Source organism: Trichechus manatus, unplaced genomic scaffold (genome assembly GCF_000243295.1).
Source record: "Trichechus manatus latirostris isolate Lorelei unplaced genomic scaffold, TriManLat1.0 scaffold00014, whole genome shotgun sequence".
NCBI lineage: Eukaryota > Metazoa > Chordata > Mammalia > Sirenia > Trichechidae > Trichechus > Trichechus manatus.
Window position 1 is genome coordinate 18,182,792 of NW_004443950.1, and position 17,436 is coordinate 18,200,227.

General features: G+C 44.4%; 1 protein-coding gene across 1 annotated transcript in view; it reads right to left on the reverse strand.

The window, feature by feature from the left end:
• The window catches only part of WTIP (WT1 interacting protein), a 31,993-nt gene that overhangs the window by 13,740 nt on the left and 817 nt on the right, over positions 1 to 17,436 (reverse strand). Inside the window, exons 2-3 of the mRNA XM_004371680.2 lie at positions 17,120 to 17,430; positions 11,362 to 11,463 (exon numbers count right to left, since the gene is read on the reverse strand). Coding sequence (XP_004371737.2) covers positions 11,362 to 11,463; positions 17,120 to 17,430 — 413 coding nt within the window. The remainder of the gene's footprint in view (positions 1 to 11,361; positions 11,464 to 17,119; positions 17,431 to 17,436) is intronic.

Here is a 17,436-nt window from a genome sequence, read left to right on the forward strand (position 1 = left end):
AATCATTCCCTACATAATCCTTCTAACACTCCTATCCTTCCAGTTAGAAAACCCCATCGTCGAGGTTGGCAGTTTGTTCAGGACTTAACGTGAAATAAACTGCCCCACTGTCCCTAATCCACATCTGTTACTTTCCAATGTTCCCCACGATGCAGTATGCTTTACTGTTATGGACCTTTGTAGCACATTTTTCAGCATCCCTGTCAAACCCAAAAGTCAATATGTGTTCACTTTTACTTGGGAATATCAACAATTTACTTGGAGTGTCATGCCTCACAGTTTCACAGAGGCTCCCAGTCATTTTTTTCTCAAAATTTACATGCAAATTTGCAACCTCTGCAATTTCCAAATAAATCTACCTTGTTACAATATGTAGACGATTTGCTTATGTGTTCCACCTCTCAGCAGGTTTGCCTGGAGGACAGCATAACCTTGTTAAAACATTTAGCATTTGGTGGACATAAAGTTTTCAAAACAGAAATTGAAATTAGCTCAGCCTTCTGTCAAATACTTGGGTCATTTACCATCTGCAGAAGGCATTTCTATTGATCCAAGAGAAACGAAGCTATTGCAGCTTTTCCTCTGCCTTAAACAAAGAAATAATTATGAGGTTTTCCAGGACTTCGTGGTTATTGTCAAGCCTGGATTCCTAACTTTTCTCTCATGGCACAGCCTTTAGATAAATATTTGAAAACCTCTGAACCTGATCCATTCTATCTTACCCTGGAGGATCAAGGGGTGATAAATAAGTTAAAAGAAGCTCTGATTAACACATCCACTTTGGGACTCCTTAACTATCACCTGGACTTTGCACTTTATATGCACGAAGTTTCTGGTAATGCATGTTTTTGTACAGAAACATGGGGGACAAAATAGGCCTGTGGGTTGCTACAGCCTACAGTTGGATCCCGTGACCAGAGCCTACCCCTTTGCCTTCAGGCAGTGGCCACTACAGCAAAATTGGTGGAACTACTGCAGATACAGTTTTAGGAAAACTTCTAAAAATGTATGTACCCCATGCTGTATCTGCATTGCTTAATTCTGCTTTAATCCAACATCTGTCTTCCAGCAGACACACTTCTTATGAGGTCCTTCTCCTGGAAGCCTCTAACATTAAATTACATATGGTGGCTACTTTAAACCTGGATTCCCTTCTCCCTGGAGCCCTGGTGGCACAGTGGTTAAGAGATACGACTGCTAACCAAAAGGTCTGCAGTTCGAATCCACCAGCCACTCCTTGAAAATACTATGGGGCAGTTCTATTCTGTCCTATAGGGTCACTATGAGTCGGAATCGACTCGATGGCCATGAATAGCCTTCTCCCTAAAGCTGATAGGGGTGACTGTCCTTTCCATGATTGTTTAGACTTAACCAAGCAGCTTCTGACACCGCATAGTGATTTAAAAGAAACTTCTCTGACAAACCCAATATATTATTTGCAGATGGCTCTCATTTGAAACCAGCTCTTAGCTCTCACTATCAGGGTGGTCACGCTGTTACAACTTCTACTGAAGCTTTTGAAAGCCAGCCTCTCTCTAAGGCCACCTCAGCTCAACAAGCTGAACTTACTGCTCTTACCAGAGCATGTAAACTTGCTAAAGGAAAGTCTGTAAGTATTTTTACAGATTGGAAATATGCATTTGGAATTATTCATGATTTTGTAATATCACGGAAACAGAGGTTTTTTAAGCTCCTCTGGTAACACTATTAAAAACAGGGCTTTAGTAGCAGACCTATTAGATGCCTTGCTGCTCCCTTCTGAAACCACTGTAACTAAAATACAAGCACATCAGCTGAAGGAAGTGCCCCAAACTGAGAAAATTTGGAGAAATAATCTTGCTGATGCAGCTCTAAACGAGCTGTTTCCCAAGCTATTGTCGCCCGTTTTAGCAAAACAGTGTGTAGAGGGGCCTTTGGAAGAACCTAAAGAGAGCTATTTTCATGAAACAACGAGTGTATTTGCATCTATCAAAGAGAAGCTTTTAAAACATCAGCAATTGGCTCAATCTAATGAAACTGAAACATGGAAAAAGTTAGGCTGTTATCAAGACCTTGACAATAAGCTACGGTTAGGACTTAACGTCAAAATTGTTCTTCCTAAACTTTTACACCTTCCTATGATGGGGACTCTACATGAGAATACTCATCTAGGGAGAGAGAAAATGACTGACGTTTTAAAGACTGGTGGGGAAAATTTTCTGAGGCAGCTGTGCATGTGGCCACCCACTGCTCTATCTGTCCTCATTATAATCCTGGGAAACATCTTAAGACTTCCCCAGGACAATGCCCTTTGCCTTCTAGGCCTATGCTCAAATGGCAGCTAGATTTTATTCAGCTTCCACCTTCGAGTGGCTATAAATGTGTTAGTAGTGATTTGAAAATTTTCACATTGGGTACAGGCTTTTCCTGCAGGGGACCACTACTTTTTTGTAGCAAAGAAGCTCCTCGGAAACATAATATCTACTTGTGGAGCACCAAAAATTCTTTGCAGTGGTTGCAGAACTCATTTCACTGGGCAAATTATTCAAGAATAATGCCGAGTTTTCCCCATATACCAGAGATTGCACTGCCCTTATCACCAGCAGTTCTCTGGGCTTGTAGAAAGAACTAATTGTAAATAAAAAATCAAATGCTAAGCTTTCTGAGACCTTAGGTTTGTCTTGGACTAAAGTCCTCCCTTTAGTCCTTCTAAATCTAAGAAGCACTCCTTTCAGATCTCCTAAACTTACTCCTTATGAAATAGTTACTGGAAGGCCCATGATCCTTTCCTACACTGTCTTTACAGACCCTAATTCAGTACAACTTGAATTATTAAAATATTGTCAATCTTTATTTCAATACGCTAACAAATATATCTCACAAATTAAAGAGGCATTTGAGGAGCAGAAACCTGGTTCTCCTCCCTTAGTTACTATTACTCCCAGGAGATTAAGTTTATTGGAAAACGTACCAACTAAAAGGTTCCTTGGAACCCCACTGGAAGGGGCCTTATCTTGTCCTTTTAACTAACCCTTGTGCAGCTAAACTAGAAGCAATTAACCCTTGGATTCATTTATCACAGTTAAACAAAGCTAAAGCATCTACTTGGCCTTGCCAGCCAGTCGGATATTTGAAATTCAGACCGAAGCAATGCCCCAGCAACCAGAAGCAAGTAGCTTCAAAGCCAAGCCATTGACTCCAAAATCACAGAGAAAGATTATATGCAAGTTGCTGAAATCTATGAACTCTGGTCTTAACTGTTAGCATTTTACTAGCCTTAACTATTTTTGCTCACTTGTGGAATTATTTCTTAGTAGCTTTAGTAATCATTGGATATCTTTAATTTTAACCCAGGAGTTAAACTTTCTTTATTCCTTATACCAGTAAATGAAATTGTAACACTTGTTTAATGCCTATAACTTCTGAATTAGTTTTATTTTACCTACTTGGGTTTATCTTCCAGAAAACTGCTAGAAAAACAATGTGTTTTTTACTTATTACTTTTTCTTTGCTTTAATATATTACTTTAATTAACCTTTTCTCAATTATGAAGTTTATAGTAATTTTCCTCTTTCTATTTGTTATAGGCTTCACTGATGCCTGTAAAGAAAATGCCTTTATCTAATTAGCTCAATCAGTTGCCAGCACCAGCAATTTAACAGCATGTTGTGTATGTCACTCTGCCCCATGGTCTACACAGGATCATACTGATCTAAAGCTGAGCCAGTTTTAGATATAAGTTCATGCCTAATTTTACTACTGATTTTTAAAAAACATTTAAATGAGCTATCTGTGTCAAATTATGGCTACCCCTAGAATTATTCTTTTATCCAGCAGCTCCCTGTTTTAACCTTACCGTAGCCTGGTCAGAATGTATTACTTCTGCACCCTGTGATCTTTTTATTAACAATGTTCAATATTATAACTTAATAGCAGATAACTGTTTTAGAAATAATCCAAATCTCCCAGTTTGTGCTCAACTCCAGAATTCCCTAGAATTCGAAGAATTACCCGTTTGTGAGGATTAATTAACTGCAGCCTGGCTTGAGAGAGTCAATCAGTCCATTCCATTTCCTAATATTCAAACCGGGGCACATACGCTATGCACTCTGTCTGGATATGTCTTTTTATGTGAACGATTAGCTTATTTAAGAAATAAGTCTGACAATTCACCCTATACTTGGGCTGTGCAATGTTTAAATGGTTGGAATGTGATAGGCCAATGTACCTTAGGGATCTTAGGATTTCCCATGAGCATCCATTCACACAATGACAGCTTCCTATGGAACAATGACATAAAAATTATTATCCATACAGAAGAGAGAACTTGTCTTTTCAGACAATCTCACACCCAGGATGGGGATGGTCCTTCTTATGTGCTACTATATGGTTTGGGATTGGGCAATCAGAACTGTCTATTCACAATTTATCTGCCACTATAGCTCAAATTTCTGATAGTGTTGCTGAAGGAATGACAGCTCAACAAAAATCTTTAGAATCCTTGGCAAAAGTTGTACTGGACAACAAAACTGCCTTAGATTTTATTTTAGCTCAGCAAGGAGAGGTTTGTGCTGTAACCAATACTTCTTGCTGTTTATGGATAAATACTTCTGGAGAAGTAAAACAAGACATCTCTAAAATATGCCAAAAGGCCCCCTGGTTAAATACCATTCCTCCCATGACCATTCCTTCTTTCTTTGATATTTTTATCTGGACCCCAAAGCATCAGGTCTGGGACACAATTCTTTCTGCTAGCCTGTCTCCTTTTTCTAATCATTGTAATTGTCATAATAGGGCTTGTTAAATATATAATGCACTGTGTTTCTCACTGTCACAGCCAAACCTTAAGACATACAGCCATGTGATGAATTATTTGGAAGAAACTACTGATTTTGCTGATGAAAATGAAATTCAGTTCTAGTATCAAACCCTTTTAAATTGCCAAGCTGTTCCCCTAATGTAGCTTTGTTTGCAACACTTATTCCAACCAGAGACCAATACACCCTGAAGACAAGATTTGAAGTAACGGCAAGGTGAAATCGGATGGTGCCCAGCTATGAGAAGTCAGATGGTGCCCAGCTACTAGAATGTAGCATCTGAGAACTTAAAGGCTCGTACAGAGCAGCCATCCCAGAGACTCCAACTCTTTGCAGAAGACAGGCAACTCCATTGTGGGTAATACCTTAAGTGATCTGCATCCCCTAATGGCAGCTTGATCAAAAGGTGGAAAATGAATAAGCAAACCTTAAAACTAGGGTTGCCTGGCATGATTAAAATGGTTAATCCCAGACCTAAACTGAAATTTCATTTTGAAGTAAGCTGCAATTAGGTTTGAAGCCTGCTTCTGCCCTTCTACAAAGACAATCTGGCCTCTCGTAAAAGTTCTGTTTGTAAAACAAACAGCGCAAAGATCCAGCCTTAGCTTATGGAAATAATCTTGCTATCTTAACTGCTCTCAGGCAATTCATCGAATGAATGCCTAGATGCTAACTCACTCCCTCCTAGCCAGATGGCCAATGTTTACATTGCAAAAGACTTCAGGTTGGAGTTGATCTAATTTCCTTCCTAACCAAATAGTCAACTTTTACATTTGAAGCACTTTGACTAAGGTTCACTTGGCCTATAATCAATCACTAAACTCCTACATAAAGAATGTTACACAGCTTGCTTTAGAAATATTGCCTTAGTCAATCTGTAACAGAAAATAAGAAACTGATGTTAGGCTAGAAATTGATGTTAGGAAAGTCTGTAGTTTGACAATGCGTTGTAAATTTTCCTTCCTTCCCCTACACCCTCCGCCTTGATGTAAAACCATTTGCCTTTGCTGCTCTGCCTGACAAATACCTCACTGCCCTGGTGGTGCAGTGGTTAAGAGCTTGGCTGCTAACCAAAAGGTTGGCAGCTTTAATCCAACAACCGCTCCTTGGAAATTCTATGAAGCAGATCTACTCTGTCCTATAGGGTCTCTATGAGATGGAATCAACTCGACAGCAACGGGTTTGCTCTCCCTGCAAGTTGGAAAACACGCTGCAGCCTCTTGTTTGAGTGTCAAGTGTCTCTCCATTTCGTGAAATGCCTTTATTGTTCATCCTTCAATAAAATTCTTTTGCTTTTATTTCTAGCAAAGTGTAAGCCTAGAGTTTCTCTAAGATAAGGCACAGGACAAAACTTGAAGGGAACTTCCTTTGGCCAAATTTGAGACAATCTGTGCATCAGAAAGAATAATGACACTGCTGCCATACTTGACATGAATAAAAGTCCACAAGTAAACAAAAGAAAAAATATATTTGCCCTCATTGAAGTTGAAAACTGTCTTTTATAAAAAGTTTAAAAACATTCCCTGAGGAAATACACCCTCAACACAGACCTCAGTGAATACCCACAGACAGACTTCCACCATCAAAAATTATGAAACACATAAGGAAACAAGTTACCATGACGAGACTGAGGATAAACAATAACCAACAGAAGTGGACTTCAAAAGACGTCAGATCTTGACATTATTAGATACAGAATATAGAACAGGTACATTTAATATGCATATAAAATAAAAACAGACATCCAAAACATGAAAAAAAAGAGATTATAAAATCTCATGGACAGTACATAAAAAGCAATAACTGTAAACAAACAAACAAAAAAGATGATAAACTGGACTTCATTAGAACTTCCTTTCATTAAAAGACACCATTAAGAAAGTGATGAGGCAAGACACAGGCTGGAAAAAGGTATTCACAATACATATATCAAACCAAAGACTTTCATCCAGGCTATATAAAGAACTCCTATAAATCATTAAAAAATTCAAACAGCTTAATTTAAATATGGGCAAAATAATTCAACAGGCACTTTACAAACAAAGGTATTCAAATGGCCAGTAAGCACATGAGAAGGTGTAAAAGTCATCACTACTCATCAGGGAAATTCAAGTTAAAACCACATTAAGATACCACTCCATCCCCACCAGGATGGCTAAAATTAAAAAGACTGGCAATGCTAAGTGTTGGTAGGAACAAGGAAAAACTAGAACTCTCATACATTGTCAATGCAATTATAAATTCGTTCATCTACTCTGGTAAACTGTTTAGCAATTCAACAGATGCTTTTATGGTTGGTTTCACTACTTTCTCTATGTTGTCTTTAAATGAGCTGAGGTTTTTTTTCTCATTTTAATGTATTCAAATTTTGTCAATCCTTTCTTTAATGCTTGACAATTTTTGTGACCGAAAAAAAATCCTTTCTTGCAGAAGGTCAGTAAAGATATGCTTCTGAATTTATTTCTAAAAATTTCAAGTTTTGCCTTACAGTTTAAATCTTTAATCCACTTGGAACTAATCTAATTTTTTATACAGACAGCCAATTTTCCCAGAACTATCTGCAATACCACCTGTATTATCTACCAAGTTTCCAAGTATACACGGGGCTGTTTCTGGACTCTCCATTCTGTTCTACTAGTCTATTTGTCTATCCTTGCACCAACACCACATGAAATTAATTACTGTAACTCCACAATAGGTACTGATACCTGGTAGTGGAAGTTCCCCAACTTACTCTTCATCTTCTAGAGCATCTTCACTATTCTTGGCCCTTTGCTCACCCATTAAAGTTTTAGCATTAGCTTGTCAAATCTGTGAAAATCTATGTAATTGAAATTGCAATTAATTTATACATTAATTTAAGAACTGACATCTACATTATTGACTCTACCTATCCATGAATATGGTACATTTTCTTCTCTTAGTGTACTGACTAGGACCTCTAGGACAATGCTGACTAAAAGACATGATTGTAGGTATCGTCTTTTCCTGATTTTACAGTAATTTTTTCTCATATTTCACAATTCAGTGTGATGTTAGAACAGATTTTTGGTAACCAATCTTTATTGGGGTTAGAAAGTTTCCTTCTGTTCCTAGTTTGCAAAGAATTTTCATTAGGAATAATGTTAAAATTTATTGGCTATTTTTTTCTGCATCTACTGAGATGATTAGTTTTTCCTTTAATCTATTAATGAGATGAATAATGTTAATAAGTTTTCTAAACTTAATCCACCCTAGTATTCTTTGAATGAATTCAACTTGGTCATGACATATTATCTTGATTATACACTGCTGAATTCAGTTCCAGAGAAAAAAAGAAGGGAGGAAATCAAATAAATAGCACAAGAAAAACTCGGAGAACTATGGGGCAAGTCTCCAGTTTGAAAGTGCTCTGTGAGTGTCCAGCACAACCAGTGACAAAAAGCCTACACCAAATATATACAGAACATCCTAAGCCAGGCTGCTTCATTGCATAACTTCAGGGCTGCCACTCTCATTGTATCTATGTAAATGGTGACCCTGGAATTGTACAATACACAGTCACTCACAGAAACTATAATGGAAACAGTATCCAGAATCTGTGCAACTTGACAGCCTTCTTCCTGAGAGCTACCAAAAAGAAAAAACAGATCGCACACACAAAAATGAGAAACAGAATGACGTCAGAATTTAACAGCAACAATGGCTGCTGGAAGATAAAACTATGACTTGAAAATTCTATGTGAATATTATTTCCAACTTGGAGTTCTATTCTCAAACACTAAATTAAGTGTGAGAATAAAGGCATTTTAGACATACCAGAATTCAGAAAATTTACCTCCCACATGTCTTTCCTTAGATAACTACAATAAAATGATGACGTCTATGATGGAGACATTTTTGATTGCTTCACGGCGTTGATTCCTCCCTTCTTCTCCAAATTTTGTTCAGTATCCAACCTTACCTCACATAGCCTACTATGCTTCAGGGAAACCTGACTCCACCCCCATGTCTAGGGGTAGGCCTGATTAGTATAATTTCTCCTTCCTGACCACACTATAGGTTCAGGGATTCAGGCAAGTCAGTCAATCAAATCATGGCACTGCCCTCAGCTACAGATATTGGTTCAGGAAAGGATGTATGAGATGATTTGGGCCAATGAGACACAAGGAGAAGTTTTCTGGGTACTTTGTGGAAAAGAAGCTTTCTCACTCCAAGACAGTGACCAGAAGAGATGTGCCACGTTTCTCCAGACCAGTGGTGTGCCAGTGGAAGTCTCAAGGTAACTTGGACATTTCATGAGAGGAGTTGCCCTAAGGATAAAGCCAAACCCAAGGAAAACCCAATGAAGGGAATCACAGGGCCTGAGCCACTAGATCAATCCCATTCTGAAGCAAGCCCTATCCCTGGGCTCCCAGTTGACTAAGCCAAGACATATTCTTAGTATTTAAGCCTCCTCTCTATTACCTGCCACTGAAGGCTTCTAGGAAATTGTGGCTCCAACCAGAGTGTATACATAGGAAGGTGAAGAATGAGTGTCCCGGTGAAGTTTAGGGGGCAACTGGCTCAGAGTGGGGAGGGGCCACTAGTTCTCCCTAGTGGGAACTTAGGAGAATGCAAGATATAATGGAGCATTTGGGAAAAAAAAACCCAAAAAACTGAAGATACTATAAAGTAAGACACTACAAAGGGCAAATAAAGATGAGGGGATAACTCCAGGAAAAGTCAAAGACTACAGAAAAAAGGGGATGTAATTACAGTATGATCAGTATGATTCTTGGCTCTTCAATAAATAATATTCATGCAGTCATAGTCAGGTATACTCGGTTTATAGACTTAACCAAAACTAGTGATATGATTACACTGGGAAGATGGAAGGAGAAAAGGAGGAGCAGACAATATTAAAAACCTATTCCTCATCTGTCACAGCAAAAGTGAATAGATTATGTCTAAAATTGATACATTAAGAAACAGTAGTGTATGCTTATCAGAGAAGAAATAATTTCTTCTACTAGAAGAAACTGGAGTCCTGGATGGCGCAATGGTTAAGTGCTCGACTACTAGCAGAAAAGTCGGCAGTTCGAACCCACCCAGAGGTGCCTCAGAAGACAGGCCCGGCAATCTGCTTCCAAAAGGTCATAGCCTTGAAAACCCTGCAGAGCAGTTCTACTCTGCTCACACGGGGTCGCCATGAATCAAAAATCAAAAAGGCAACCACCACCAACAACAACACTAGAAGAAATCGCTAAAAATGTACTAAGTGACTGCCTCTGGGGAATGGAATTAGAAGTGGAAAGATAAATGTTCTTTACAATAAGCTTTTTGGGACTATTTGAGTTAATGCTGCATGTATGATGCATTTATAAAATAAAATATTAAAATGTTTAGTGTAAATAAATAAAAGATGCCTGCTTAGGGGCAAGGTCTGAAAGAAAAATCAAGAGTCCAGATTTATGAGCAGCCATCTAAGACACTCTACTGATCTCACCCCTTCGGGAGCAAGGGAGAATGAAAAAAACAAGACACAAGGGAAAGACTAGTCCAAAGGACTAATGGACCACAACTACCACAGCCTCCACCAGACTGAGCCCAGCACAACTAGATGGTGCCCGGCTACCACCACTGACTGCTCTGACAGGGATCACAACAGAGGGTCCCAGACAGAGCTGGAGAAAAATGTAGAACAAAATTCTAATTCACAAAAAAAGACCAGACTTACTGGCCTGACAGAGACTGGAGAAACCCCAAGAGTATGGCCCCCAGACACCCTTTTAGCTCAGTAATTAAGTCACTCCCGAGGTTCACCCTTCAGCCGAAGACGAGACAGCCCCAGAAAACAAAATGAGACTAATGGGGCACAACAGTCCAAGGACAAGGACTAGAAGACAGGAGGGGACAGGAAAGCTGGTAGTACGGAACTCAAGGTCAAGTAGGGAGAGTGTTGACATGTCGTGGGGTTGTTACCCAAGGTCATAAAACAGTATGTGTACTGACTGTTTAATGAGAAACTATTTGTTCTGTAAACCTTCATCTAAAGTACAATGATTAAAAAAAAAAAAACAGTGCAGATTTATTGGGGTGATTAGATTATAATTACTTTTTTCTATTTATAATTTTGTCCAAATTAAATAACATTAATAATTTTTATACCTTATAGTGTGCATAAAATTAGAAGAAAAAATAAATTAAAAAGAACTGCAGGAAAAAGGAAGATTAGTCCCAAGTCCAGGTGGGCAGGAGCCCTCCCCCCAACTCCGGCTCCACACCTTCCTCCCAGGCATCGAGGAGACATTGGTAACCTGCCCAGAAGAGGCTCCAAAGCTGAGGGCAGGGGCCAGCCACTCCCTGTGGCCAACAAAAGTCTCCTCACTGGCTCCATGCCTCCCTCTCCAGGGCAGCAGATCTCCCCAATGGCCCTGGGTCTCAAAAGCAGGATGGGTCCACAAGGGAAAGGCCACAGCCCATCTGCATGGGAATATTGTGACCAGCCTCCACACCCCAGCCTGGGCCAGAGCCAGGTGGCCCACGTACCTGGGGCTTAGGTCTCTGTCCAAGGTGCAAGTGGGCAGGGGGAGAGGTTACCTACCACATGAGTCGCAGATGAAACAGTCCGTGTGATAGAGGCTCCCCATTGCCTGGCACGCCTGCCTGGCTCCGTAGATACCAAGCCCACACTTGATGCAAATGCCTGTGGGAAGAGGCAGGAGAGAGCAGTGGTTAGCACCACAGACTGGGAGTCAGATGGACATGCATCCAGCTCCCGGTTCTGATGCTGACACCATCTGACCTGGGCAGGTTAACTTGCCTAGGCCTCCGACACTCAGTTACATATGACTAACCTGGGGACAATTAGGGTTTGCTGCTGTTGTTTTGAGGATTCAAAAAGCTCAGCAGAGCACCTGGCACTGGGTCAGAGCCACCTGACGCTGTCCTCACCGTCATGATTATTATCATATACTTATGCCTGAACAGTCATTCTAAGCCCCTTCACCCATGACCTGCTCTTGGGCCAAGGGAAAATCCTTTCCTCTGTCTATGAACCAAATCCTATTCTTCAAAATGAAAACACGTATTTTCTGCTACAAAGAATTAAGACCACACAGGCACACCCCACGAGAGAGTCACTGACCCTCCCCAGCCACATTTTCTTCCTGTGTACCATAACCAAAAACCAAACGGGTTGCCGTCGAGTCGACCCCGACTCACAGTGACCCTACAGGACAGAGTAGAACTGCCCATAGGGTTTCCAAGGAGTGGCTGGTGGATTCAAACTGCCGACCCTTCAGTTAGCAGCCAAGCTCTTAACCACTGCACCACCAGGGCTCTGTACCATAAGTCGGCTTATTGTCTTATTCATTCAGCACACAGACACTGGTGGCCTGCGACAACCTCAGCACAGTTTAGATGCTGGAGATTCTGCAATGCACGAAACAAAGGCCCTACCCTCAAGGAGCCTGCATTCTAGTGGAGGGAGATAGACGACGACAGTTCAATGCAGTTAAATAATATGTCAGGTGGAAACTCGTGCTATGGAGAAAAAGATATAACTGGGATTGCTGGAGAAGGCCCCACTGACAAGCTGATATTTGAACAAAGGCCTAAAGGAAATGAGGGAAGCCGGTATGCAGGTATCTGGGATTGTTTAGGAAAGCAGGGACCACCTCTGACAGCACAAGCCGGGCGGCTGAGCAGGCAGGGAGGCGAGGGAGGGGAGGAGAGACCAGTAATGGCAGGTGTCCTAGGGGACCTCCCTGGCTGGCCCTCCTGGAGACCCAGACAGTGGGAAGCCAGTCACACCCCTTCACAGAGTTACCCAGGGTCTCCCACACCCCACATGGCATGAAGATGGGCTCCATCTGCCCTCTGGGTCCTAAATTTTCTGGCTGCTATAGGAAACGGGGCCCTCATCCTCTCCCCCCTCCTTTCCACCAGATCCCCCTCCTTAACACAGAACAATGCTCAAGCCCCTCCCACTTGAAAAGCCCCTCCCGCCTTCAGCAGCCCCCCCATTCCCCTCTGCCCTCACTCAAGAAAGATCAGTCCATGCTTGGTCAGCCTTAAGGGTCTAGTTCTATGGACTGTGAGTTCAGATCCTGCTAGAGGGTGGACCATCCCCTCCTCGTTGGTTTCTAGGATACAACCTGCACCTGGCCTTCTGTTTCTTCTTCCGTCCCAGCTCTGCTGGATATTCCCCAGCTCTGTCCTGAGCCTCCCATGCCTCAGGCTCCCCCAGGAGAGCCAATTCAGATGCCCTCAAATCCAGGCGGGAATGTAAAGGCGGCCTGGAGGGGACCTGGGTGAACGAAGAGAGCACCAGTGGCCACCAGAGGCTGCAGCCATACCTCGGCTCTGCTGACAGCTACCGGACGGAAGCAGGCCCGGCACTGCCACAGAGCCTAATTTTTCAAGAAGAACTAGGAATCTTGACATCTATGTGAAATTCTTCCATACTGAAACTAATTACTATCTTAAATGTTTTGAAAACGCAGGGGCCAAAGAAACCAAGTCTACAGATCTCCCCATGGGGTGGAGGAAGTCTCCCAACTGTTGGCCTCTGCCCAGGGCTCCTGCTGACAGCCCAGACCTCTCTCCTGAGACACAGATCCACCTCCCGGACTGGCCCCAGAACAGAACACCTGCGTGTCTGGAACAGAGCTCCGGATTCCTCACAAGCTGCCTCCAGACTCTCCTAAGGACATGGCCCTTTGATGTACCTAGGATCCAGGGAGCACCCAGGTCTTGCCTCTCTTCCTCACATCCAACTCAGAGTCTCGGCTCCTCGGCTCCCTGGTCTTAATTTCATCCCCTCCCCTCATCCCCGCCGGCCTGATTCAGAGTATCACCAATTCTCGTCTGAACAGCTGCTCTTACAACAGCCTCCTCAGCATGTCACAGCCTGGTGCCCAATAACCATCCCCTCAACTGCAGCTGGACTTAACGTTTCTAAAGAGAAAACGATCTACCCTCACACCTCACTCTTCTCCGTTAGCTTTGCGAACCTAACCTTGTCACTTCTCGGATTAAGTTACCAGGAGAACTGGTGAAAGCAGTAAAGCTTTGGAGGCCTCTGGGAAGGATGAGAGATGGGCTATTATCTCTTATCATTAGCTTTTTGGTTCCGGTTGATATTTCTAAATATGTGATTGTATCACTTTAATTAAAATACATTAAAGAAGCATGAAGTACCTCAGAATTTAACAGAATGAGACGTTTCAAGGAAAGCAAACTCTACACATCAGACACAGCAGTGAGGTCCGGACGAAAGAGGCCTGGAAAACACTACTCACTGGGCAGGGGCTGGAAGTCACCAGGGTCCTGTGCAAGAGCCGTGTCGGTCAAGTGAGAGGAATCAGGGCAGAAAGCAGGCAACTGAGGAGAAACTGGGAGGCGAACAATCAAGACATTGGGATGAGAAGAGGATGAGAGGAAAGGGCTGAGGAGATTTTGTGGTCATGGAAGTTTGGGGGTTTTACTTTTTTTTTAAATGAAAAAGCTTTGTACGTGTTTATAACCAAAGGGCAGAGTCAGTGGTAAGAGGGAAGATGAAGATGAAAGAGGTGGAGGCTGGGGATGGAAGGACCTGCTTCCTCTGGGATGGAAGGACCTGCATTCTCTGGGATGACAGGAGAATGAGGTTGGACGTGGTCTTGAGAGAGCCTCCAGGTGAGGAACAGGAAGCCCATGGAGACAGACTGCAGCCTCAACTCTCTCTGGGAAGTAGAAGGAAAGGGCAGGGGTTAGAGGAGAGAGAAGGGTTGTTGAGGGAATAACAGAGAGCTAAGGATACGGGTGAGGGTGGTGCCAGGAAGACCACTGAGGTTGAAGACCATCAATCTGCGGCAGCCCCGGGGGTTTCCTCAGCAGCCCCTCACCACCTGGTATAGCAGCAGCAAAGGGGGCTGCAGCCCTGACTCAGAGCCAGGGTTCTGCTGGGCTGACAGTGATTAGAGGAACCACAGTTAGCAGTGGGACACGGGCTGGGGTCAGAACTGAAGACTGGTGAAGAAAACACGCTGCGGTCCTGAGAGTGGGTGGCTGAAGGAAAGGCAGGAGGTCACCAAAGTTAACAAGGTTCTGGATGGCTGCCGGCTGACTGATGACAGCAGAACCTGGGGAGGAGAGACCAGATTCCAAAGACGTCCACAAATGGCAGAGAGGGACCAGAAGGTCAGCTGATGCCAGGGCCAAGGAGAGGAAGAAGTGGCACGGAGAGAAGAAACACACTCCGACGGTGAAGTTTATGAGATCACTTGAGCTCACACTACCTACAGACTTGCTTTTACTAAAATTTTGTGTTATTTAGGTTGAACTGTATGAAAATGCCACTTTCGTGGCTCAAAAAGGTCAACTATCCACAGTACATATTTCAAGGAAATCAGCTGCCCGTATTTTAAAAGATTAGGAAAATATCGCCTAAATCTGAATTTCTGGCTTGTCTTGAAAAACCAAACACCTGTCATCACTCCCCTCACACTCCCACATGTGGCTTCAATGGGCTAGAGCCGGGCAGCAGCTCCTCTTTAGAAACACTGACCCACGGCCCCTGACTGTCTTTTAGCATCGGCCTTTTCACGCTTCTCACTACCTGCCTGGGTCTGCTTCACACAAGGATTCCTGAGCAGATATGGAGGCCCACAGAATCTACCCTCTAGGCTCTGCAGTGTGTGGGGTGCGGGACAATGGGTAGCTTCACCTGAAGAGAGTGCGCTGGAAAGTTCTCTTCAGAAGACAGCCCGGCTTCTGTTCCTGGCACGAGAGACCACAGATTCCTAACTCATCTCTCTGCTCCCAGGCCACCCAACAGCAGCCCTAAGACTTGCCAAACCACCAATTCTCCCCCTGCCATTTTCCAGATAGACCCGAAACCCTTCAGGGTCTCCTACCCCAAAGGCAGCAGGCCAACCCCTTTGGCCCACACATGCCCTTAACCACGTGACCCCTCCTGGGCAGTACATTCTTGTTAGTGTTGTTAAGTCAGCTCCCACTCATGGCAACCCCATGGACAACGGAAAGAAACGCTGCCCAGTCCTGCACCATCTTCACCATCACTGGCATGCTCGAGTCCACGACTGCAGCCACTGTTTAAGTGCCTTTTCAATTTAGGGGCTGGCTCATCTTCCAGTATTATACCGGACAATATTCTGTTGTGATCCACAGGGTTTTCACCGGCTAATTTTTGGAAGTAAATCACCAGGACTTCTTCCTAGTCTGTCTTAGTCTGAAAGCTCCACTGAAACCTATCCACCATGGGTGACCCTGCTAGTATTTGAAATACCAGGGGTATAGCATCTAGCATGATAGTAACACTACAGTAAACATCCTTACTTCCCTCCTTTTGCTCATTCTTTCTCTGCCAGGAATGAATCTGGCCTCATACGGCCTCACGACTCTCAAGATCCAGTTCTGGGCAGCCCTGAGCTGCTAACTGGAATGAATGCGTGAAAGACAGAAAACCCAGGGGAGCCTCAGTCCCAGGCATGGTAACCACCCACTTCCCTCCAGAGCCAAGTGCTTCAGCCTTCCTGCTTCTCAAGAGGGAAGGAAGGGAAGCCCCTTCCCCAGGCATCACAGTACTTCTGTCCCTCCTCCCAGAACCTCTAAGAGTTGTAGAACGGACTAGGGATCAGGGGTCAGGGCCAGACTGGGAAATGGAGGCTGTCAGAGACCGATGGGTTTTGCCAAAGCGTGTGCATCAGGATTGTTTGGAAACGTCCCGTATACACAGCATGGGCGAGAGCGAGAGCAGCCCAGCGTGACCGACTGGATCCTTTCTGTCCCACTCCCACCCCTCAACCCCGCCCGGGAGTGGCCTTACCCTTCCTCCCACACTCTCTACCTCTAGACCCCATCATTCCCAAAACCTCAGGTCAAGCGGGGCGGGGCTTGGACCGCTCCTCCTCCCTTCTCCTGCCTACACCCCACGCTGAGGGGAGGGGGCACCGGGTCGACGGGGGTACCTGGGTAGATAGGATTAGTAGAGGCAAATGCCAAAGGTTAAGAAAAAAAAAAAAGACCAAAAAATAGCTTATTCTATTAACCTGGTTTTTCTCCAAGTTAGGAAACAGGGCATCAACACACTTTGCCAGAACTTTCTGCAGCCTAACGACCTAACGGCGAAGCCGCCTATTCTAAATAAGCCCCAGACCTGGCGGTTCATGCTCACAACCCCTCTGGAAAAAAATGCTGCCGGTCCCCAGCCCCACGGGAGACACGGCTCTCCCATCCTGGCCCCGCTTACAACGCCAAGCCCCGGCCCACCCCGAACTCTCCTCTGCGGGGCCAGTCGCCTCTCCCGTGCCGTCCCGACCCTCGGTGCGGTGCGCGACACGGCCGAGCTCGCTCACCGAAGTAGTCCCGCGCCGTGCGCGCCTCCAGCGCCCGCTCCAGCTCCCGCGTAAGCACCTCCAGCCGCCGCTCTGCCGCGCTCGGGCCGCCCTCCCGGCCCGGGGGCAGCTGGAGCGAAGGCAAAGGGAAGGGGGCCTGTCCCGCAGGCTCCGGGGAGCGAGCTGGCGCCAGGCAGGCTCCAGAGAGCAGCAGGTCGGCGTAGGCGCCGGCCGAGCCGCGGGAGCCGAGACTGGACACGCTGGAGCGGGCGCTGCCCACCGACGGCGGCCCGAGGCCGGGGCGCGGGTCCGAGCGGCCAGAGCGCGGGCTGCTGTGG